Raw genomic sequence first — 25,037 nt, 5'->3', positions numbered from 1 at the left:
TTTTCTAATGAAGCATTCTACGCTCTGTAATCAAATTGCAAGAGATTTATTAGTGCAGCTGGTTTTGACAGTGGATCATATCACAAGGTCTGGCCTGCTAAATGTTTTCTTTTGTTATCATTTACTTAGTTTTGCTTGGATTTTGGAGTGTTTTGGAGTTTCCTATAAAAGAAAACTAGGTGTATTTAGAAATACAATTATTACAAAGTAAATGCTGAAATTGAATTAACATGCTATGTGTCATCTTTTTCATGTGGGGTGGGGAGAGCAAATCATGAGAGAAGAAATAATTGACTCAAATGCTCATGAGTATTGGTGCTGGTACATGTATTTTGTTTGTGGACCCTCTCCTTGTGGGAGATGGATCTTGGTCCAGGTTTATTAACTGTAACTGAAAGGTTGGCATTCAGGGCACGCAGTAATAACTTGCTGTGAATACCGACTAGGTAGCCACAGATACCCAGCAAGGATTATCCTGTGTTTTCGGTTCAGCTTGGCTGGTTGAGTGGGCTGGAGGCAGAGAGCTGCAGGTCCTGAAATGACCCCAGCTCAGGTCCCTTCAGCTCTGCGGTTGTGCAGCACGCAGCGGGAGCAAGCTTCCAGTCATCCCCTTTCCCTGTGGCATTTTGTTGCTGCTGGCTGAACTTCAGGCTGTAACACAGGAATAGCTAAATTTTGATGCTGCACAATCTGAAGTTGATAAAACATGCAGCCCATGTGAGTATTAAGATAGCTTTGTGAAAAACACTCAGGTGTACTGTATAAGATGCTGGTCTTTCTGTTCAAAAATAATTTTTTCAGATGGAGCTCATCAAACCAGGAGATTCTTCTGAACATACTGCTTTTTCTGGGTTTATATATACATTATGACCTTTGTTTCTTCTGCTCTCAGGCAGCTTCCTTCTGGCCCTGTCAGTGAGTCTTAAGAGGGTTTTTTTGTGGGATTTTTGTTTGTTTGTTTTTTATGCTGGACAGAAGTAATTTAGTGTTTACACAAACCTTCATCTTAGAAGCTGAATTGATTGTGAATTCAGAAGACACTGGAGCACAGAGCAGTGAGCTGAGGTGGCAGCGGCACACGTAGCACGTCCTCTGTCCTCTCCTGACCCTCTCCCCTGGCCCCAGACATGGCTGGCAAATGGATGCTTGGCACTTCGCCACTGCTGATTATGCAAGGCTTTCTCTCTGTGTCCTACTTATCTGAACAAAGGCTGCTCTGAGGAACATAAGCATCACACTTAGGTCACATAGGCAGAAAAAGCCATCTCCTGACAGAATTTTACTGAGTCATGATGGAGCTTTCCTTCATGGTAAGTGTGTGAGAATTGTCAGGTTTCAAATGATGGCTTGCCTTGCTTGCTAAATAAATGGGAAACCGAGAGCTATCAAGCTTGCTAATGCCATCCTCGAGAAGAGGAGGGAGTGGAATCACTATTTGGAGATATCAGGCTTGGTTGTAAACAGAAGTAGTGCTGCAAATCTTGCGCTAGGAAGAAAACAGTTCCTTTTGTGTTGGTCATTTATTGATTAAAGAAACAACAAAATCCTGGCTACTTGTCTCTTAAATTTTAAAGGACTAATTTGTTAGGTGTTGGATTCTAGTAATGAAAACATACTGAGTTACCTAAATCAGTGTCAGATTACTGTTGTTTTACTACCAGTCCTAATGGTTTCATCAGTACTGTTTCTATGCAATCCACTGTACCTCTGATCCTTGGAAAGGTAACCTTTGAAATTGTTTCCACAATCAGAGGGAGTCAAGGACTTCAGAGGAGACAAAATAGGCTATAGATAATTGTGCAATTACAGATGGCTGCAATTCAAGGTATATAATGACTTGAGCTGCAGCTCTTCAAGAGAGCCTGTTACTTTTTAACATTCAGAACACTGCCTTCTAGGTAAATCCTCTTACTCGGGATTTGAATTTCTATAGACTGCTGCCTGCCTTGAGGTATTGTATGTCGTCTCTGAACTGCAGCGGCCTCTCCTGCATAATAACTATTTCACACAGCAGTAGCCAGCTTCAGTGCTGCAATATTTGAGAGAGGTGCAGATGTTTGCTAGCTGCTTCTGTTTGTTGCAGAAATGGAAGTTGGAAATTACTACTATTTTTCTAGTTTTTTGGTGCTGGAAATTGTGGATAGTGGATCTGCTTTTGGCTGATGAGTTTTTTGCCTTAGAATGCATGCATGCTTTTTTTGGTCTGATTTTGAATGCTTAATGTGGAGCGATATATTATTTAAATGGCAAGAGGTGTAGGTTTTCTCATGTATGTGTGTTTCAAATGTTCTTGGTTTGAAAGGTTCTGGATTTTCTCTGTATTGCTTTGTGATAGTAGTTTAGTGCAAATGGCTTGTTTTGCTGTAGTTACTGGCTTTGGGTTATCAATTTCTTTACTGTTTGCAGCTTGGTGAACAGTGCAAGCAGAAATTTAATACACTTAGAAAATTCTCATAGTGTGGATTTTGACATTTAGAAGCCAGCTAGTAAAGCAGTACGAATTTAAATTTTAAGAGGCACCGGTGAGAATATTCCTGATTTTTTTACTGTACAGCACTGATACTACTGGCATAGTTAAATATTAAAATGGTTAGATTTTCTTATATGGTTTCCTGCTTTCTCTCAGTGAATCTCATTGCAGTAACCCTTCTGGAAAGCTACTAGAAATCAGTTGTCAATCGTTTTTCTTTAGATGTGCTTATATTTTGTAATAGCATGGCTAGGTGAGAGCAAATCTGTTCCTTTCTGCTTTATCTTTTCATGTTAGTTGTTAGTGACGGTGCAAGATGACACATCTGTGCAAAACGGATTCTGTAATATATAGATCAGTATAGTCAATATTCAGGCCAAAGTATATTGGTCAGTTCCTTTGTTTCTTTTGTCAGACAAAATGCAGTGTAAAATAGAGCATTTTTATTTTTATTTAGTCCTTTTTTCTCTTAAGTTGCTTGCTTAGTAGAATTACTATGGTAACCGACTAAAGGATGTCTCTGAGGCACACAACCTGCATTGCAATGTAAGTGAGGATAGATTTTAGGTTCTCTTGACTGCTGAACATTAGAAAAAGGAACAGACAAGGCAGAGAAATAAGCTTGTAGTTAATATTTATAAGCTAATATTGAATTATTCCTCTAAGGTTAAAAAGTTATTTTACAAGTAATGTATATTTGAGTTCATTGTTTTCTGTGCTCTCGTCTGCAAATGATATTGCTGAAATGTTCATTAAAAATCATAAATTTGTGGTCTCATTCAACTGGAATTTGTTCCATTTTAAAAAACTGTTGCATATTACTAATTATATTGATAAAAATCAGTGAGGAGGTAAACTGCATCCTTGTGCTGCGCAGAGCTCAGGAGAATGTCAGCATTATTTTTTTATCCTTTGCTATGGATAATGCATTAATTTTCAAATAGTTTTTCTGTTAAAATGTTTATTTAGAAATTTGGTGGCCTGTTAAACTCATACAATGTTATATTAACATGCTATACGTGAGGTATTTTTAGAACCATGAGAAAAGTTATATAGTATCTAGTATTTCTGAGTAGGACAATACTGAAAGCGAGTTGCATATGCATCCATTAATAAGGATTTTTTTTTTTCTTCCCAGCTACACAGAAAAGCTCCTAATGCCACCTTGTTTGGCATCCTGAACAGCTGGAGCTAAATTATAATTTTTCAGCTCACAAAATAGACTATAGCATCAGTATTCTTTTGTCAATTAGAAGCCACCTGAAACTGTATTTTGTAGATAACTGTTAATAAACAATACTACTTTTTAATGCTATCTCTTAGGTTCCTGTATTCTCTGTTGAATTAATATGTTAATTGAAATTCTACAGTAATTTTCTCTGAAGTTTATGGAAAAGTTGAGAGGCACTTGAGTTTGTATGCTTGCTCCATTCATTTTAACACACTTGGTTGCATTTCAAACTGTAAATAGCGATCCCTGAATTAGCATGACACTTGTGAAATGGTTACTTACATCCAGATTTTCTGGGAGGCAGACTTCATTATTCTGCTTGTGTGACCTTTCTCGAAGAGTGAAATGCTTGGCTCAGAGCTTAAGAAGAGAGAGATGTTTTAAAGTATATGTTTTGCATCTCTTGAGGAAAAGTGATTAAAAATAAAAAAGCTTTAGTGTTTAACTGAAGTGGTTTTAAAACCTGGAGGAGAGAATGTAAGAACTTACAAACTCCTTAGGGACTCCTGTTTTTATGTAAAGTTATTAATTTTTAAGTGATTTTTGACAAGAGATCCATATATTTTTTTTTAAAGACATCAAATCACTCAATTTGAAGGAGAGTTCTCTTTTTCTAGATAGACAAATAGAGACCTCCAATGTTTATCTCTGTGAGGCTATGAGCAGTATGACTATATTTTCAGGTTATGTTCAGAGAAAAACGAGATCTTCCTGTTGTGACCATTCATTGATGCAATCCTTCTTCCCCATGCTATCCTAGTTGTTTTGTGAAGCTGTCTGGTGCCATCTTACATTACTAGAAGCTTTGCAACATGTTTGCAGTAAAAGAACCTCATACCTGCCTCTAGTAAACAGTTGAACAGAAATTGAAAATTGTTTTCTTTAAGACACATGGTAAAATATGATATTAATTTTCAAGTACAAGTTTGATTTATTCTTAGTAAATTGCCAACATGCTAGTATTTTGTGTGCAAAACAAATAATTCTTTTTGTTTTTTTCAGCATTTTCAGTTAGCTTTGATTGACTGCAATCCCTGCACTTTGTCTAACGCTGAAAGTAAGTAACCTATAAATATTTCCATTTATTTGATTTCTTCAAAAAGAAAAGAATTGATACTGAGAGAGGGAGACTACAAAACCTGTCTCCATCTGTCCATGGAGACAGATACTCCAGTAGAATTGTGGATTATTTTAATAAATGGAATAACTAAAGACTGAGATTTAGTATAGTAGTTGCTCTGAAGACATGAGTTGTGGAGGAGAAATACCGTTTGACTGTTCCTTTATTTATTTATAAATGTAGTGCTTGTGCCATGACACACTTAATAGTAATTACTTAAAACTTTGTGTCATCTTGGTAATCTGTCATTTTTCAGTGATACTTTTCATGCCATCTAAATTTATAGTTATAAAATTCATCATCAGTCTTATGCTGTTGACATAATAGAAAGTAAAAAACATTATTTGATTGTTTTATTGGATGCCAACTATGTCTTAACCTGAACTTGAACATGTTAATCTTTTAGTGTAGCATGTGACCTGTCACATGCAGTATATACTGTAGGTTGTTAACGAGCATCCTGAAGCTATTTATTAGGCAGTGGAATTGTGTGCAGGCATAAGCATATGTGCCTACATGTTTTGGAAGCTGGAAGAATTAAAAGGCAAGACAGTTGTGAAGGAAATTACTTCTTTCAGTTTTTAAGGTGACCTTCATGCTATTCTTGGTGTTGCGCTTACATTAACTTCTAAGTCTAACTTGAGAAGCATTGGATAAAGTATTTTAAAGCTTGTTTCTTATTCCTTTAATTCAGAGCTGTGTAGAGTACAGAATGTTCTATCAGCAAGGGTAATGAAAAGGTTTGTTTGGTTTTTTTTACATGGGTGAAATTGCTGGCTGTATGTTACTGAGGAGCCAGCTGTGCTACAAGGTATCCTTCATAGCCTTGTCACTTATCAGGAGTAGGCATAGGTAATTTTTTAAACTTATTTGCAGAACTCGTCCTAAGTCAGTAGGCTGTTGCTGTAATCACCAGTTACATGATTCTTCATTATGTTTCATGTTAGTTCATATTATTTCTGACTCACTTTATCGGTTTTCACGGTATCTCTGAGTTTTTGTAAGGCTTATCTAACCGTTTCTCACAGTCACCTTTGCCCCAGATTTATGTAGAGATACAGTGCAGTGTAAGGGCTTCGTTGCCCTACGGCCTTGGGCACCGTGCCTGGCAAGCCCAAGGAATTAGTTGCTTTGTCAGGTTCTCTGGTACTGTATAGCAGAAGGAGAACTATGCACTCTGACCTAGGGTATGGGGGTACCACCACATAAATGCTTGAGACTGCCTTAGTACTATGCCTTGCATTTCTGAAGGTTGAGTGAGGAGCAGCATTACAGTGTTTTTCTAGCAGGAATGTTAGAGAACTAAGGATGTCCTCCTTCTATTTAGGCAGTCTGTATTTTGACGCCTTTAATTTCTTTCTCATGCATGGCACGGCTTCCTTTTCTAGCTTTACACTGAGGGGATTTTGCTATGAGGGGAAAAAAATAAAATGAACTCCCGAAGCAAAAGCAGAGGGTTTTCTTTCATCAGTACAAAGTGAAGTCTGACAATGTGGTGAACATAATGGGTGTTATGTGCCCTTCAGCAAGGAACACAAAAAGTTTATTAAAATTTTAGATGATGCATTTCATTATGACCTGGTTTCTGAAGTGTACTAGGCTATTTTCTTTATAGTGAAGGACAAAGCAGTGCACAAAGGGAGCTTTCCCCTCTCTTATGACCCAGAGAGAAAAGAAACCCTGGAACTTCAAATTACCTGTATAAACCCATGTCACAGTATTCTGTAGCTTCAAGAGAAAGAAATCTGTGTAATGGAAATAAATGCGGTTTGGCTCAAACACAGGTATTTTCTTACTTGTAGTCTGCAAGAACATCACACAAAAGTCTGCTCAAAGGGATTTTTCTTTCCTCATCAAATCAGAATAAGATTACATTCATCTCAACTAGCTTTAGCTGTCTACCAGTCGATGGCTAGTCCAGGTTAGCAGTTCTGAAGCCTTAAATATCAGGCACTCCACCTTTTCTTTCATGGTTTGAGAAGCATGAGGTTAATTTTCCCTCTGTTTTTACTCCTGAACAGCTTTAATTTTCTTTCTCCATCCAGCAGTTTTCTTGCCTGCAAGGGCTGCTAGTAGTGTTATGGTGTTCTCTACAATGTGTATGAAGAATTTGAGATGCTTTACAGTAATAATCAAAATATAATCTGCAATTAATGCTTCTAGTTCAGTTTAACAGGGTAAAGGTAATTCCTAAAAAGGAAAAAAAAAAAGTACATTTAAGATGCCATATAAAGCTGGCATTGAATAATGTGGTTTTCTGTTCTGTAACCCAGCTAGTCTGTCCCTTGGCAGCTGAAAAAAAGTTAAAAAATGTCTTTATTTCTAACTCAGTTAAGTACAGAAAATAATACATGCATTCTCTTATGCTTCTCTGCTTAAAGAGACTTTATTGCTCTTATACTGGAAGGTTAATGGACTGCATTTCAGAATACAAAAAAAATCCATGAGCTGCCCTTTTGCAATATGTTTTCAGTCCTAATACTTTGTTAGGGTACATATTCATTCACTCTTTTATATTAGGCAAGAATATCAATGTAAAAAAAATACTTTTTTGGTGTATCTTCAAAATGTAGTTGACTTGCATTTGCATTGATAAGTTTGCAACATTTTTTTATTGCTCACTTAAAAAAACATGATGTTGTTGTTTTTCATTTAAACTAATAATCTTGATTTTTCCCACTCTTACAGTTCAGTTTCACATTGCCCACTTATATGAAATTCAGGTAAGATTTAAGCTCCTTCTCATAAACTTGAGTTTCTAGCTATATGATGTAATCAATCTGTGGAATTCGGATTCTAGAAGTTTTTTTGAAGTTAGACTTAAGTCTCAACTTGCTTAAGGTATGCTTTGGCTAAACTAAAAGTGTGTATGTGAATTGTCATGCTATAAAGTGGAGTAGCTGTTCTGATAAACTTACATATTCACTAGTGTCCCAACCAGAGTGGAAAAACACCCCTAAACATAATTTTGTAGTAAAATTATTTTATGAGATAATATATATATATTAAAAGTTATATATCAGTTCATATATATTCAGTTTCTCATACATACTCACACATTCAAGTCTAGCCAGTAGCTCAAATGCCTTCTATTTGACATGACATCTTCAAATTTAACTGAACGTATGTGACAGAAACATTTGAGATCTGAGGTTAACACATAAAGCTGTGTTATTAGTTCTGTATCAAGTAGTACCACAGAGTTTTTTAGGTGACTCTTTTGAGATTACTGAACACTTACTGAACTTCCAGAATATAAGTAAATTAAAACTTAGTGGCTACTGAAATAGCTATTATATATTTTTATTTTGACTGACTGGTCATATAATGTAGATTGTATGCCCTTTTATTATGTTTATAAGTATTGTATGACTTAGAAAGGGATGTGACACAAAAAAAACCCTGTTGGATTAAAATGGTTGACAGACATAATCTACATTTTTGGTCAGTTGAAAAGCAGCTTGAATAAATTAAGTTCCTTTTTTTGATGGCATGGTAATAAATGACCTTAGGTATTTATATATAAATAAAAGATACAAATTTTATAAACAAAATATATTTATTTTGAATGCTTTTGGTGCAAAGCTATACATCAAGACAAATCCCTGATCCCAAAATACCATTAAGAAACTTCATGGACTGTTATGGTTCTCTCTTGACCACTGTCCAGATTTCCTTCTGAGCACTGGAGCACATCTGACATTTATATAACAAAGCATCCTTGACACAATAGTTCTTTTGATCTGCTAGAGTGACACAGAAGGTTGAATACCTCAGGTCACCATGCCAGGTGCCTTATATAATTGCATTACAAGTGCTTAAGCTGTGCTTTCCGACTGACAGTCATATGGAGCAGGAACTTTATTTTAGTGCAAGTCAGAGCACAAAGGTTTCGATGCATTCTGCAGTTAGAGTTGGTTTGTTTCACAGTTCTAATTGGGAGGGGTGTCTTCTTTTCTGGAATTTGAGAAACCTGGAACCACAAAGGATCTTGACTTCATTCTGGATATTAAAGAGATGTGTTTTGGGGCAGGCTCCTTGCTTGGTTTCTTTTAAAGGACACAGTGCTACAGCTTTCTGAACCCCTCCATATATTTGATAATCATCTACTCTAACATTTAATGAAAAAGTTAATTCATTCTTTAATTATGTACCTTCATGCTACTGGAGTTTAAATGATAGGCTGCCAGCCTCTGAACAAGAGAGTAGGCTGGTGCTGATAAGAGTTAGCAGTGGTTTTTCATGGTGTTTAACGTTAGTTGCTATTATTTCATCCGTGGCAGTTTGAGTCCCTCTAGCTTTTTAGTGTAGTAGCTTATGTGGTATTTCAAGAAAGATGTTGGGTTGGGTTCCCCCTCCCCCTTCCCATTTCTAAGTCCATTCATGATGCAGCCAAACATCAGAGACTTCAGACTTTTTGTAATTAACATGCCTAAATAAAACAAAAAGTAAACATTCTGAAGTTTTCTGTAATATTTTAAGACATATATATAGACAGATTTCCAAGGGCTAAATAATACAGCAAAAAACCATTTCTAGATCTGGAAAAGATAGCCTATTCTAGTAGGTCTTTTCTGAATCCTCCCTAGCATCTAAACATATTTTTCAAAGTGTGAATATTAGGCACTAATATTTACCTATTTGACATCTGGATTGCTGCATTTGCTGTCATGCTGTACAGTGAACTGCTGTTCATTTGCTTAACCTTCATAGTCATAAACTATGAATTTTGTTCCCAATGCTAAATTTAAATTTTTTCCTGATTGTTTTCATTTGCTGGCCATGGATATTTTATTTATTTATATTATTTGTTTTCTTACCAGTTGTCTGCATTTCATGAACACCAATTAAAAATCTTTTCTACCAACTTCCCCTTGTTCCATTTGAAAGTATGTAATTGCTGCTTTAATTTTTCTTCCTGATTAGAATAAGGTGTTAAAATCAAGTTGTCTTTTGTGATTGAGAGATCTCAAGAACCTAATAATATTTTTTAACTCCTAATAGGTGTTTATATTGTTTAGAGTCTTCTTCCCAGTTGCCCCTTTTAAAACACCAGTAGTCAATACTGTCTAGTCTTTGCGTAAACCAATTGTAACTAATTAAGGTAGCTCCATTGATTTTGGTACACTCTTCATTTGTTTGCCAGAATGAAATCTAGTGTTGAGCTATCTGAAAGTGTATTTTTCTTTTTAAATTGTATAGAATTTTTAGAAACTACAAATAAAAAGAAGTACCCTTACTAAGTGTTTGTCTTCTAGACTTTTGTGGGAGAGGAGGAACAGAAGAGTTACGCATTTAAAGCATGCTCCCTGTTAAACAATTATTGTTAGGTTAATGTGAAGATAAATGTTGAGCTTTGTATATAAAAAAAAGAATCTGTCAAGAAGTTTTAACTTTTAATATATAAACCGGCCTATACTGTTCCAAAAGTCAATAAAGACTGCAATCCTAACTTAGAACTGGGTTTTCTGTATTGAGACCTGTTCATATAGGAAGTTAAGAATTGGGTGTTGAATGTTTCCACGCGTTAAGCACACTTAAAACTATATAGGAAATAATAAGATGGCATAGCCTTATTCTGTAGGCTTAGTATGTTGAAAAGTCAGTTCAAATATACCAAAGGAAGGAGAGAGGCAAAATACACCTTTTACTGATGATCTTCATTTGTATTGCGGATTTTCTGGGAGGAGTTTTTGTAGGGTTTTTTCAGATGTAGCCTCATATTTGAGCATTCCCCTTAAAAGCAGTGTATTTATTTTAGTATGAGAACCATAATGCATGTGTAAGGAGTTGCCCAATTTTAATAATTTGCAAATTTCTCTCAATTATTTTAAGTAGTCAGTTTAGATTAAATACTATATTTATGAAAGTTATTCTCTTACCATATATATACGTCACTTATTAAAGCTTTCATATGCACTGTATGCAAAAAAAAAAAGTTCATAGAATTCTTTGTCAATGTATTTGTATGCTGTCAGTGCTGTGAAATCATTGCTATTGGTGATGTGTTGTAAGCTTTATGATTAATCCATTTACTTTTTTCCTTTTGCAGAGAAAGTATCACTCTGCAAAGGAAGCTTATGAACAACTTTTGCAGATCGAAAACCTTCCTGCACAAGTAAAAGCAACTGTCTTACAGCAGTTAGGTATGTAAAATTAACTTTTATTTTCCTGTGTGTTTTTTTACATCTTCGCCTTCCGCAGTGTTTTCTAAGGCTCCATTTCCAAAGTGAGTCTTAGACGCTGATACATGAAATTTTCACCGAAAATAAAATCTGTAACAATAGATAATTAAGTAAATAAGAGAGAAGGAAAATATATTAATTAAACACAGAATTAAAAAGCTCTTAGACTTGTTGCAGTATGTGCATTACAGGTGTTGGGCAATGAATGTGGTCCTTCAGAGAAGGAGTGCAGCAGTTAGAATTCTGTATTCACTGTTCTGCCTCTGAGAACATCCCTTGAGTAGCCAGGCTAAAGGCAGTAAAGCAAAATGCTCTGTTGCAGAATAGAAGAACATGGCAAATTAAAAGTTTACCTTTCTGTAACTACGAATTATAACCAGATTCCATAAAAGAAACCACATAAAAAGAAAAAAAGTATGATTTTTTTTTTTAATTGTCATATTCGATAGTTATAGAAAGCTGATAAATTATTTTTAGACCAAAATTTCTAATGGGTGAGTAGTACACATTACTTTTGTTCTATATGCCTTATAAAAGTATTTCCAGAATATTTTGTTAAAATTGTTCAACCAAGTGCAAAACTTCTTCATTCACTTTATCCATGTTCTTCATCTAATTTATTATTCTAAACATTGATTTAGCCTGCTTATGCCCTTTTCCCTTCCCCCGCTTCACATAGTGATCATTTAATTCAGATTAGTAACTCGCTAAGCTATGGTCACAGTGCTTTCTTGTTTTGTAGTGCAAGTTGTGTGTGGATTTGGAGTGGGCTAATGTGTTTAACTTTTGATTCTTCTATATGAAATCACTAATGAAGGAGTTCACTGTAGAACTCCAGGTGCAGATCTTTTTGCTGTCACACAATTGTGTTTTTGTATTTCAGTATCTCCTTTGATTTTTTTTTGATTTTTTTTTTTTAACTTGGTGTTATCCTACCTAGTATAAATTTTCAGCAATTTCATCCAGAAGGGCTACACATATGATTAGTGGAAGACAGGCTTCCCAAAATAGCTGACCAATGCTTTTTCAAATCCTTTCAAAGTATGTTGCCACATTGGAATCAAAGGTGCATGGTTGTGTTCATAAAATGACACCACAGGTCTCTGTGCTAGCAAAAAGAGCAATGACTGAGAATTATCTGCTCTCTAAAAAATGGATTCACTCCCTTTATTCAATCAGCATAGGTTACCTTGTTTTGCAGTGGGAGTAGCTTCTGTGATGAGAAATGGACAGAGTGGTCTGAACCAGAACATTCAAGGAATAATATAATTTATTTTGCTTTTTGCTGTTAGTAGTAGTATTTCTCAGAGTATAGTGTTTATCACATATTTAGCAGCTGGTAATAAAAACACCTACTCAGGAAGCATAGTCTGGGAGCTGCACTGCTGCTTAGAAAAAATAATCAAAAATACCTGCCATCGGCCAGATTGCTACTGGCAAAACCCAATCAATATGTATGTGCATGTATAGATATATTTATTTTTTCAAAAATTTGATTACTCTTAACAGAGAAATCATTTTGGCATGAAAGTACCCTTTGTTATTTTCCTTAGCTAGTTAATGTTCTTTCAGCCAGAATTGAAATTTAGGCAAGTTCAGTTGTCTTGTGAGACAATTATTAAGCTCTGTGCTCTTGTTGCTCGTTTCCAAAGCAGATCACTGCAGAGGAGAATGCTGTGGTTCTCAGATAAATATGTATCCATTTGAGCTGACGCAGGTTGACTGGTGCGGGTAGAATCACAGAATGGTTTGGGTTGGCAGGACCTTCAGGATCATCTGTATCAAACTCCACACCTCCCACAAGCCCACTTTGCTGAAATCCCCATCCAGTGTGGCCTTGAAAACTTCCAGGGATGGGGCATCCACAAGTTCTCCAGGCAACCTATGGAAGTGTCTCAGCACTCTCACAGTGAAAAATTTCTTCCTAATGTCTAACCTAAATCTACCCTCTTCCAGTTTAAGCCATTACCCCATATCCTTTCACTCACTACATGCCCTTGTAAAAAGTCCCTCCTCAGCTTTCCTGTAGGCCCCTTCAGATAATGGAAGGCTGCTATGTGGTCTCCTCAGAGCCTTCTCTTCTGCAGGCTGAAAACCGCAACTCTCTCAGCCTGTCTTCATGGGAGAAGTGCTTCAGCCCCCTGATCATTGTTGTGGCTCTCCTCTGGATGCTCTCCAAGGGTAGATGTAGCAGTAAGATCTGTGCAATTGGATAAGGGAAGTTTGTGTATTCTTTACCCATATTCTTTCTCCAGTTCTAGTGAGCAGTTGCGTAAGAAAGAGCGCAAGAACTATGCATGTGCTTAGAGGTTCTGAAAGCACTCTCGCAGTGATTTATGGCTAGGGGCATTTTTATTGGTTGATATGTCAGAAAGGTGGGGAAGAGGCTCATCTCTTCATAGACTGAGGTGATTGTTGGGGGAAAAAGCAGTTGCCACAAATTTAGCATAAGAGTGATTGTTAAGTGTGAAAAAACCCTGCAGCATGAGCTGGACAAGCACATCCTCATGCTGAGACAATGGACAAAAATTGTATTTTTGTTCATTATGTTAAAAATGTCCGAAGAGTGGAAGAATTGTATAATAGAATCAGTGTGCTATTTGAGAATTTGAGTTAGGTCTTGCAGATGGGAAACTGCACATCTTACCAGGTTTTTCCATCACCTTCTTTGTGTACATTCTTCAGTTTATTCATGAGAGGAGAGATCTGGTTTCCTTTACCAGTGCTATTCTAGTGGAAAACTGTTCTCCCTCACCCTCTCTCTTGCCTTCTGCCTTTCTTGTCTCTCTGTGCAGGAAGATAAAATTGGGAAGCAACCTTTGTTTCAGCAGCGCAACTAGATAGGGATCACTAGTTCTCATTTCTATTTCCTAGAGATAGATTCTCTTTTCTTAACGGTGAACCTCAGCAAAGATCTCCTGAAGATATGACGTGTTATCTTTGAATCTAGCTATGTTCTAATGAAGCAAAAAGTAGATGTCACCGCAGAACATTTCCAAATATTCAGGAAATCATGTAATTTTTTTTTTACCCATGTTTATAATCCCCGAACTATTACCTTTATCTCAGGCTTTGCCTGGCACTGCACCAGACACATTTATCCTTAGTGTACTGTTATCAGGCTGGTGCATTCTGATAACCATCCTGACATAAACCCTTTTTTCTTAAAGCGTATATAAGCTGTATATGCTTAAGAACTTCTGTGACTTGGGATTTAAATAAAAAACATAGTTTCTTTATGAGATAAAGTTGAGCATGTTCATATGTCTCTTGAAAAATTATTGGTGTTTTGGTGTGATTTTGATTTGATCCATCTTCAGACAAGATAAAGTACCTTTTTGTCAGCACTGTAACCACTTGGCTCCTAACCTGACATTTTTTTCAGTCCATGAAACAGTCAAACTTCTGCTTGTGACCAAAGTTTCCAAGTGATAGTACTTCAAACACCTCAGGCAAACGTTGTTCAAAAGATACACTTTTCTTTTACATTGCCTTTTCTAAAACTTGTAAGTTTGCCTTCAAATTGCAACAGTGTCGTTGTTACTGTTAACAAACGATAAGCCCATGGAATAAAATACAAGCGGTATAGAGCAAGTAGAATAAAATATTTAAGATATAGTCTAATTGCAGAGAATGAAGTATGGCTGCAAATACTCATCAATTCAATTTTCAGCCTCACCTACTTTGTCTACCATTTCAGATGAGATCTGAATTTCATCTCAATCTTTTGAGTGTTATTACCTGTTTGTGTATTCAGACTGTGTCAAAAACCATAACTTAGACTGCTGAATTTCAACTGATGGTGGTTTTCAAAGGACATTTAGTGCAAATGTGGTTACGACCCTGTACTTAACTAAAACTTTATGAAAACCTTGGATATTTTATGAAATGTATATCGTAGTGTTCCACAAGGGACCATTTACAGGCAAGACACTATAAAAGCACAGGGACAATCTGTTGTCGTATCTTAACATTTTACAAATGTTGTCTAAAAAGCAGTGGACAAATACATAGAAATTAAGCAAACAGCAAGACATTTCCGACTAGTGTGGTATGTAGTGATTTCAGCAAGCCAGATGCCTGTTACAAAGGATTTCCTTGTACTTATTATATGAATAGCAGTGAGATGATATTGTGGCTGCTTAAAAGAATTCCATCTAAGCATAGAGGCAGATGAGCAGCAGCTTGAGAAGATGATGAAGGTGCTTTAACTGAAATGCTGCAAAGCCTTCCATCAGTGCTAGACCAGAGACATGTTTTAATGGCATGTAAAAGACAATATGAGAGCATGGATCGTGGGAGGTTTTTAAAGTAGGGATTAATAATTTGTCTGATGCAATGAAAGAAAAAAAAAGCATTTGAAAGAATATGTTGTCTGGTTAGGTCACAAAATAAAATTATCTTTTCAGCAGAATTTGTTATTTAGATGAGAGATGTTTGTATTTGTCAAAGTGAATGGAAAGGATGTTGCAGCAATGAAGAAAAAATGACAATGTGTGAGATTTAAGTGGAAGTATAGAAATGATCACCAGTAATCTGCTCGGGAATTATCTAAATGTAGATATGGAATAAATACTAGGATTTAGAGGAAAGAGTGTAAACTGAACATAATATACAGATAATTGATGTGCAAGACAGGGAGAATGGTGGCATTTTTCGTAATGACAAGGAAGGGATCTGTGTTCAGAGGAGTAAGAAGTTAAAATTTTCAGATTAACTTTTAATACTAGAAATAACTTTAATACTAGAAAATGGTGCAGTTTATAATTGTGCTACTAACCTCACAGAAAATTATTTAAACTGCAAAAATAATCCTGCTTTAAATGTACCTCAGAGTAATTCTGACTTCTGGTCCTTTTGTCCTGTAATTTTATTATAGAACTTGAAAGTTGTAAAAGTTTGATTCATAATACTATATGTAAGTGATATTATTGTTTGATGTTCCTATTTTTAAAGAGGAGCTAATGCTGTGCCTAAGTGTTAAATGTCTTTCACCATTTATTTTTATTTTTCTAGGCTGGATGCATCACACCGTGGATCAGCTTGGAGACAAGGCAACCAAGGAAAGCTATGCTATACAGTATCTCCAGAAATCTCTAGAAGCAGATCCAAATTCTGGTCAATCCTGGTATTTCCTTGGAAGGTGAGAAATTACTTTATAGACACTGTATTTGTAATTTTTTGGGGGACGCTCGTTATTGTGACTGTTTCATGTTGTTTTTCTTAATACTTTCAGAGGAAAAATGAAGGGAAAAGATGCATATATCTACTGAAGTCTAGTTTTCTGTAAAGTGTGTGAAAAGACAAGGTGGTAACATATTTGGGATAATTATAGTTGAGAAATTGGAAAGAAGTATGTTTCCCAAGTGGTTCTGCCTTTTTGTAGTTATTATTCAGTCTACATATTTACAGTAGTCTTCTCTGCCTGGCTTTACCTGTTCCTCCTCCTACTGCCACATCTTCTATTCTCTGTGTTTCTTCCCCTTCTTTCTAAATACTAGGCCAAGATATTTAATATTGAAGCATTGTAATATCTATTTAAGTGCTGTATTAATTCTGTACTGTCAGTATTTTTTTACCTGAAAATGAGCTTATTTCAAGATGTGAATAATATAAATTTCATCACGGTTCATGGTATCCTTTTTATGAAAATAGACTACTTTACACACTTCATGACTCTGCAGCAGTAACTCTTGAAATAATCAGGTTTTGGAGAAAGCTTTGAGGGCAATTCAAATCTGTATGTGAAAAGGTCAGTTCTATTGAGTTATGCATTAGAATGGGATTATGCAAAAATAAAATCCTAACCTTGGTAACTTCCGGCTGACATTCTTGGAGGTTCTGGCCACGTACTACTGGACCCTACTTTTTTGTTATCCTAATTCTATTCCTTGAGCCGTTCTGTAAGAGAGGGCTTTTCAACCAGCTGTCTTCAGGCTAAAAGGAGGAATACCAGCACTGAGTATGAAAAGCAGAGGACTAGAGCAGGTGTGGAGGACAGAGGAGAAGGATCATCTGCCATATAATCCACTGGGCTGAAATCCTGTTTTTTTCCTCAATAGTTCTGTTCCATGTGCCTTAAGCTAGATGAGTTCTTGCACAGCAGCAGGATGAAGCCAGGGGTCCATAAAGTACGTGTGCATCGCTGCCATGTTCCTGCTCCTGCTGGGCCACAGGTTTCATGGGGTTAGCATGAAACCTAGGACCATACAAACACGGGGGAGAAACACAGGAAGTGGAGGAAAAAAAGTCTAGTGGAAGTATGTCTTATACTATAAAGGGAGGGCTAGAGCAAAAATGTTTCTGAGGCCCATTCTTCCTGTCCATATGCTAGCAGGAGAAGAGGAAAAGAACAGGGTTACAGGGTTGTACATTCACCCTTCCTCTTTCTTACTCTTTGTGTATTCCCTTGGGTTACTACTTCCTCTGCTGGTTGTCTAAACTGGATAGCAAGTTCAGATAATTTTCAAAAATATGCCACCACCACCCTCTTCTCTCACTGAAGAAAATCCATCACCCTGTTCCAGGTTTTGTTAGGTGCTTTATGTTAGTGCTCTCCTAGTCAGAGTCTTCATGTATCTGATAAGCAGACAGATGGAAATATGTCAGTTGGAACTTGGTTTAGATTGTGATTAAAATGAAAATGTTGTATTCAGACTTAATGGATATTTTTAGTCAAAGGACTGCTAGACTTTATTGTATTTCTTTCCTAGTGTGCCTCAAGAATACATGAGAGTGTAGCTTATTTGATAAACCATTACCTGTACTGTTCTACTTGGTTTTTATTTTTTGCTAGAATAAATTTTCTGTTGTTACTTACATGTTTTGAAAGTTGTCAGTTCTTTTTCCAACAAGGAAATATATTACAAAAAATATAAGAAGCAGATTTACTGTAGATTAAACTAGTAAATGTATATGTGTTGTTTTAATATTGTTTTTATTTGAAACCTTTTGTTTAAAAAGGTAGATATTATTCCTTGTGGTATAATTGTAGTTATCCTTGGAGTTCTGATATTTCTGCTAATCATTCCAGAATACCTTTGAATTTGTGTGTGAAAAATATTTAAGCAGGAAATTATGAGAAAATCAAGAATAGCAATATTTTTTTACAAAATTTCATGCTTTATATATGCAGTAAAACTTACTGGCTTGTTGTTCATTACTTAAAATATTACTGAGATGTGAGAAATGCACATAAAAAAGCTTTTGAGGCAGTCTGGAACCATCCCAATTGAATCAGTCAGTCTCAAAATTTCTGAAATGCTCCTTGTAGATCATGAATCTTCATAACAATTTCTTTAAAATGGGTAACTTGATTGTTTCTTTATAATGCTATCTGTAGATAAATCATGTTATTACTGTCCGTTGAGTTATCACATATGAAGTAAATGTAAATCTTTAAAATACAGTGTAACTGTTTTCCTTACAAATGCCATAAGTTAAATTTTAAGCACTTTTGGTATACTTCTTAAATAAAAAAATAAGTAATACATATTGATTATGCTTTTTGAAGCTGATTATGCCTGGTGTTCAGAAACAGCAAATATTTTAGGATTCATCTAGATGAGTATGTATTTGCATGACTTAACATTTATCAGATCAGTCTTGGTAAGCCATCCTCAATTATTACCTTCTGTAATTATTACCAAAGTTCTTTTTTTCTTCTCCCAGGTGCTATTCAAGTATTGGGAAAGTTCAGGATGCCTTTATATCTTATAGGCAATCTATTGATAAATCAGAAGCAAGTGCAGATACATGGTGTTCTATAGGGTAAGAATGATACAGGGTAATACAGTGATGTGATGTAATTCAATGCTAATGTATATACATAAAGAATATAAGGGTTTTTTACTATTTTGTGTTCTTAAGGAGCCCCTAAAGCTTTTTTATTTATACCATCATGTTGTCAGATTTGTCTGATTTGAACTTGACATAGTAAATTTATATTTCCTTTCTCAGTGTTTTAAAATACTGAATGTTATTTATATGAGCTTTGCGTGTTAAGATTTCACGTGCTGTTTATGCTTATTACTGTGCTTTGTATAATGGGTTCTAACGGGTTTTGAGGGGGTTGTGGATATTTGGTTGTTTGTATTTGGACTTTGTTATTAATTCTCAACTTCACTAATCTTTCTATTCAGTGTGCTGTATCAACAGCAAAATCAGCCTATGGATGCTTTACAGGCCTATATCTGTGCTGTACAATTGGACCATGGCCATGCTGCAGCCTGGATGGACCTAGGCACGCTCTATGAGTCCTGCAACCAGCCTCAGGATGCCATTAAATGCTACTTAAATGCAACTAGGAGCAAAAATTGTAGTAATACCTCTGCACTTGCAGCACGGATAAAGTACTTACAGGTAAAACGAACATTTTAAGAAGTGAGAAGTACTCTTACAGATACACAGCAGAGGGGAGGGGAGAAGTAACACATAAATTTAACTTTAAGTTGTTTGTGGTGTGTATAACCTGTTTTCATGTGTATTGTAAGCATATCATAGCCTGTAATATTTTATTTCTTCATTTTTAAGTGGAACTTAATTCCTTATAAATTCTATTTTGCACATTTAATCAAAGCATACTGTTTTACATCACTTTGCTCTTTTCTTTGTATTGTCTACATTTTTAAGTTCTCATAACGTATAGAGAGAATACACACACACTATCTTTCACTCTTGTTTGCAATTTCAGAAAAAAGGAATTATGAGACCTCTGAATCCAGAGCTCCTCTTTGTTCTGATTGTCACAAAGGTTTATATTCTGGTTACCCTCCTTATACTTAGCACCTTTCTAAAAACCCAAATTTTAAATCTATCCTCTCTTTAAGACATAATTAGCTACAGCATTTAGGAAGATTTCATGGACTTGCTCTTACTAAAGTAGGCTTGTGTTAAATTTGCTTTTTACATAATTTTTCCTAGGCTCAGTTGTGTAACCTTCCACAAGGTAGTCTACAGAATAAAACTAAATTACTTCCTAGTATTGAGGAGGCATGGAGCCTACCAATCCCCGCAGAGCTTACCTCCAGGCAGGGTGCCATGAACACAGCACAGCAGGTGAGAAGTTGGGTTATGTTCTGCAGGTGCCCAGCTTTAAGGGTTCTTTACAATCGGTAGTGGTCAAGCTTATTTTCTTGAGCACAGGACTGGCTTTTATTAATAAAAAGCCTTTGATTTATTTGCAGAGGGATAATAGATCAAGAAGCTCCCTGTAATACGGGAGAAATATGGGGGTACCAATTTAGAACCTTTGTGGATTTTCATTATTTTAAAAGTTTTCATCTTAAATAGAAATGTTGCAGTGGTTTAATAATCTCATGAAAGGTACACATTCCTCCATTGATGACCATATGGAAACTGATTTTTCAGTTATTGAGATCATCTTCAGATTACCTACTCGGCCCTTTTAATTTATGTGGGCGGTTAAAATATATTATTAAAAGGAAAGAATTAAGAATATATAGAACCATATTTTTGTCTTCCTTCTGTGATTCTTAGGCTTGTAAACCTCATCATCCAAATACTGAACCTGTACTAGGCCTCACTCAAACACCAATTTCACAGCAATCCTTGCCACTACACATGATTCCTTCTAGCCAAGTAGATGACCTGACCAGTCCTGCCAAGAGGAAAAGAACATCTAGTCCAACAAAGGTATATATTCTGATGAATTAAAGAGCCCCCTATCAAAACTATATAGAAATATGCATTGAAGTGATGCAGCATGCACAGAATTTGTGCTGTAAATTTTAATCCTTTGGCATCAAGGTGGGGAATGTTTTTAGGAATTTTAAAAAATATTTCTCAATGATGTATTTAATCAGATTACAGTTCAAACAGGAGGTGCATAAGGGAAGTGTAGATATGTGGCTTTATACTACAATCATAGTTGTTAAAGTAAGTACAATCATAGTCTGATGATAGAGAGGGAGATAATCATGTCATCCTGTCTATTGCCTTTGCTTATATTTAGAAGTGTTTCATCATCGTGTAATAGTGTTACAGTAGATCAGTATTCAGTATTAAAAGTAGTGTATATTTAAGTTAATTGCCTAATTTGATTTTATTGTTTCTCATTATGATATTAAATATCATTTAACTTTTTCCTCTGACTACTCTGATACAGTATAGAAATGGTAAAATGAGACTTGGTATGCCTTAGTATGTTCTTTTTTATATTTTTATTCTTGAAACAATGACTGATTCTTTCATAAGTAAGATAAAATCTAGATAGTAAAAGAAATTATGTTGACCTTTTGATCGTCATGCATTTTAATGTAATGTTTTCTCTCAGAATACTTCAGATGTTTGGAGCAGTGGCCATACAGTGTCACATCCTCCTGTACAGCAACAAATTCATTCTTGGTGCTTGACACCACAGAAGTTACAGGTAGGTAAATCTTCAGAAACTTTGATGTACTTTGGTTTCTTTCATTGTCCTTTTAAGAAAATAAATATGGAATATTTTTTGGTTTCACATTTCTGAAATTCAATGTGAAATACTTCCCAAATAATTCCCACAGTATCATTCAAGTTGTGCGAATATTTATGGCTTCTCTATTTGAAATTAGTTCAGTAGTAAAATAAATTATCTCTAGCAGAAACTGAACACCTGCGTTGTATGAATTCTAAAATTCATAAAGTAAGACCATAGTCATTCTGTTTTCTTATGATGTTTTGAAGATGAATATGCAAATTGGTACACTTCTGTGCCAAGTGAGTTTTGCTACTTGCTGTAATGTGCGGGATATTGAAGGAGGTGCAGAAGTATTGTAATATACTTTTTTGCTCTGAGGCAGCTTCCTGTATCAGATTGCATAAACAAACATGCAAATTCTACAAAATGCAATTACTCAAATGAAATCTTGTATTACTTTTCTATATTTTATGTCACCTAATGTCTTTATATAAAATGCTTGATTTTATTTTTAAGTACTGTTTCAGGTCTTTTTTGTTACAGTGTTTTGTTGTCTCTTCAGTTCATTAAGGCTTGCAGTGAGCTTCAACAGGAATTCCATATTTTGAAAATCAGGCCTAGCTGGAAACTTGTGCCCATGTATCACTGCTTTGGATGCAAGGAAAAATTGAAGGGAACACAGTGCAGTGACAGAAGGCATTCTGATTGACTGAGCAGTGTTCCCCTCAACTCATATAGTTCTTCAGCTGTTTCTCTATCTGAACAATATTGGCTTTATTATGCTGCACTTTTTTCCCTCCTCTTCCTCTCCCCATCCCTTTGATCTCCCTAATAACTCCTCTGTTTCTTTCTCTTCATGCATTCTCATTATTTTTCTCTGCCTATTTTATCTCCTACTACTTTTTCCCCTTTTAGTTTTACCTTTGTCCAGATCAGTCTTCCTTCTGTAACCAGTATTTAAGTAGGCTTCTCTATCTAAGTGCAGTATACTGGATTAGCCGGCAATAGGTTGACAAGGTTCCAGCATGTATGAACAGGAATGCCAAAAAGATACGATGCAAGAGTAGAGTGAATAAAACCTTTATTACATCTTCTAAGTCAGCTTTTTAAAAAAGGCAGCTCAGAGACTGGGTGGTTATGGCACATAACACACACCAAATGGCTCAACTAACAAAAGCAGGAAGGGAAAGAGTTACAGGCACACAGTAGCCTCAGGGCTGCAGAAAGCCAGTGGAAGGGGGATGGGTGTTGGTTTCACATAAATGGTGGGCAGCAAGAACAGTACTGCCTGCAAAGCCTCTACACCTGTAGAGGAGCCCATACTTTCCTCTTCTGATGCAGGTTGTGGGTCAGTCTTTCTGATTCCTGGTACCCTATTTAGACTTTTTTTTTTAGGCAAAATTACAGCTAAAGGCAACTGGTTTTGGCTTCTGTTTACCCAATACATGCATTCCCACGGAGACCCTGTTTTCATCTCATAATCATATATATAAATATATATATATATATATATATAGGTTAGCCTTATTCATTGCAGTCCCGTACAGAGGGACTTCACAATGGAAGCTATTGTTGATCCAGGGAATTGGGCATGAAACACTGTTAACCGCTTTTTCAGGCATTATTGGATTTTTTTTTAACTTGTTTTGTTGGTTTTTTTAGTTGATAGATTGCAAATGCAGTTGTTCAAAGCAGATGGAACTGCACTTTATTTAATGCTTATGCTTCAGTTCCATTTATGTCTTACTAATGCAACATAATCTAAGCAAATGAGATGAGATGGGTATAGAAAAATAATACACAGAGACCTGAAAGGAACTAAAGGAACCCCAATTTGTGTTTGGTTTTGGTGGGCCTTGGCTTGGTTTGTTTGTTGTTTTTTTTTGTTTGGGCTTTTGTTTATTTTGTGGGGTTTTTTTAGGATTTACAATGATGTGAAGTAGCTTAGTATTTAAGAATAATCAAGACAAATGTCTTTATGTCACCTTTTGCCTAGCACAAGTTTTGCCGCCTTCTCCACACCCAGCTTCCCCATCCTTCTCAGATGATGATTTTGTGTTCCACAATTTCAACATTTATGTTACAATGCTTAATAGTAGCAGACATATGGTGTGTGCAGAATAGTTTAAACTTAATACAAGTATCAGATTTTTGGTAATAGATACTTTATCAGTTGCAGATGGGAAAATAAAATCATATCTTAAGATACTGCTCCTGTTATTAAGTGGTATCGTTTTCTGAGTTTGTTTTTGGTATTTTTTGAGAAGTTTTCATGAGTGACTATAGGTTGAGTCTGCAACAGAAAATCATGTTTTCAGCTTTACAAGCCTTGTCTTGAAGGATAGTTTTTAGAATTGTATGCAAGAAGGTTATTGGAAAGGACATGCATTTTTAATGATTTTGAAATGTACTGCTGTTTCTTCAGCACTTGGAACAGCTTCGTGCAAACCGAAATAATCTAAATCCAGCACAGAAACTTATGCTGGAACAGCTGGAGAGTCAGTTTGTCTTGATGCAGCAACACCAGCAGGTGAGAACAACAATATTTTTATCTTCTACAAAAGTTTTGTCAGTAATGTTGTCTGTTGTGTTTCTTGAATCCTGAAGAATTTATATTTTACAGAGTTCTCATGCCCTTTCCTACATTACATTAAATAACCTTTTTTTTTTTTTTTAATGAAGTATAGTTGTGGTTTACTGGTGAAACGTAACAGGTTTAGCTGTGTTTTATTACAGAGCTGTGTGATAACGTGAAAGTTTTCAAGCCAAAACAGGCTTACTTGAAAAATACATAGTTGTAGTAAGCTGTATTACAGCGTATCTCTCCTCCTCTCATTGTTCCCTTCTCTCTTTGTGTCCAACTTTAGCATTAGAATGGTAACACTCAAACTGAACAGCCTAGAAGAAGTGTGCTGATAGCTTTACCTTAAATTTACTCAGCGCATTTGTGAGCATGACAGTCATCTTATATCTTAAAAGCTACTGTGAAGATCTTAAATGCAATATAAAACTGGAACTCAACAGTGCAATAAAATACACAAAGAATGTGTGACCTTTGTGTTTTAAATTCTGCAGCTAATGTTCTGTGTTCTGTTTGTCTTCCGTTAGATGAGACAAACAGGAGTTGCACAGGTACGATCTACTGGAATTCCTAATGGGCCAACAGCTGATTCATCACTGCCTACAAACTCTGTCTCTGGTCAGCAGCCACAGGTTGCTCTGACCAGAGTGCCTAATGTCGCTCAGCGTGGAATCCGTCCCGCCTGCCCTGGGCAGCCTATGGCTAATGGACCCTTTCCAGCAGGCGCCATTTCCTGCAGCACAGCAAGAACGCTGGGTAGTACAGACACTATTTTGATAGGCAATAATCACATAACAGAAAGTGGAAGTAATGGAAACGTGCCTTACCTGCAGCAAAACGCACTCTCTCTACCTCATAACCGCACAAACCTGACCAGCAGCGCAGAGGAGCCGTGGAAAAACCAACTATCTAACTCCACTCAGGTATACAATTTCAGTTTACTCATAGAGTGTGCTAGGGAGGCTTGATAAGCAAGTCACTGAAGTCTCTCATTTGTAAACACATGTTTTCTAATCCTCAAGTTGATGTCCAA

At 36.0% G+C, this 25,037-nt stretch overlaps 1 protein-coding gene across 15 annotated transcripts in view; it reads left to right on the top strand.

Annotated features, from left to right (window-relative positions):
* Positions 1-25,037, top strand: part of KDM6A (lysine demethylase 6A) — a 160,232-nt gene that overhangs the window by 95,861 nt on the left and 39,334 nt on the right. For 3 of the 15 annotated variants that reach the window (XM_051609112.1, XM_051609113.1, XM_051609110.1), the window contains exons 7-18: positions 4,704-4,758; positions 7,510-7,544; positions 9,645-9,710; positions 10,874-10,967; positions 16,023-16,149; positions 18,678-18,776; positions 19,148-19,367; positions 19,929-20,063; positions 20,505-20,660; positions 21,301-21,396; positions 23,849-23,953; positions 24,532-24,927. In XM_051609112.1, coding sequence (XP_051465072.1) covers positions 4,704-4,758; positions 7,510-7,544; positions 9,645-9,710; positions 10,874-10,967; positions 16,023-16,149; positions 18,678-18,776; positions 19,148-19,367; positions 19,929-20,063; positions 20,505-20,660; positions 21,301-21,396; positions 23,849-23,953; positions 24,532-24,927 — 1,584 coding nt within the window. The remainder of the gene's footprint in view (positions 1-4,703; positions 4,759-7,509; positions 7,545-9,644; positions 9,711-10,873; positions 10,968-16,022; positions 16,150-18,677; positions 18,777-19,147; positions 19,368-19,928; positions 20,064-20,504; positions 20,661-21,300; positions 21,397-23,848; positions 23,954-24,531; positions 24,928-25,037) is intronic. The other 12 variants (XM_051609116.1, XM_051609111.1, XM_051609120.1 and 9 more) reach the window with 7 other exon arrangements.

Source organism: Apus apus, chromosome 1 (assembly GCF_020740795.1).
Source record: "Apus apus isolate bApuApu2 chromosome 1, bApuApu2.pri.cur, whole genome shotgun sequence".
NCBI lineage: Eukaryota > Metazoa > Chordata > Aves > Apodiformes > Apodidae > Apus > Apus apus.
This window is presented reverse-complemented; position numbering and strand designations above follow the sequence as displayed.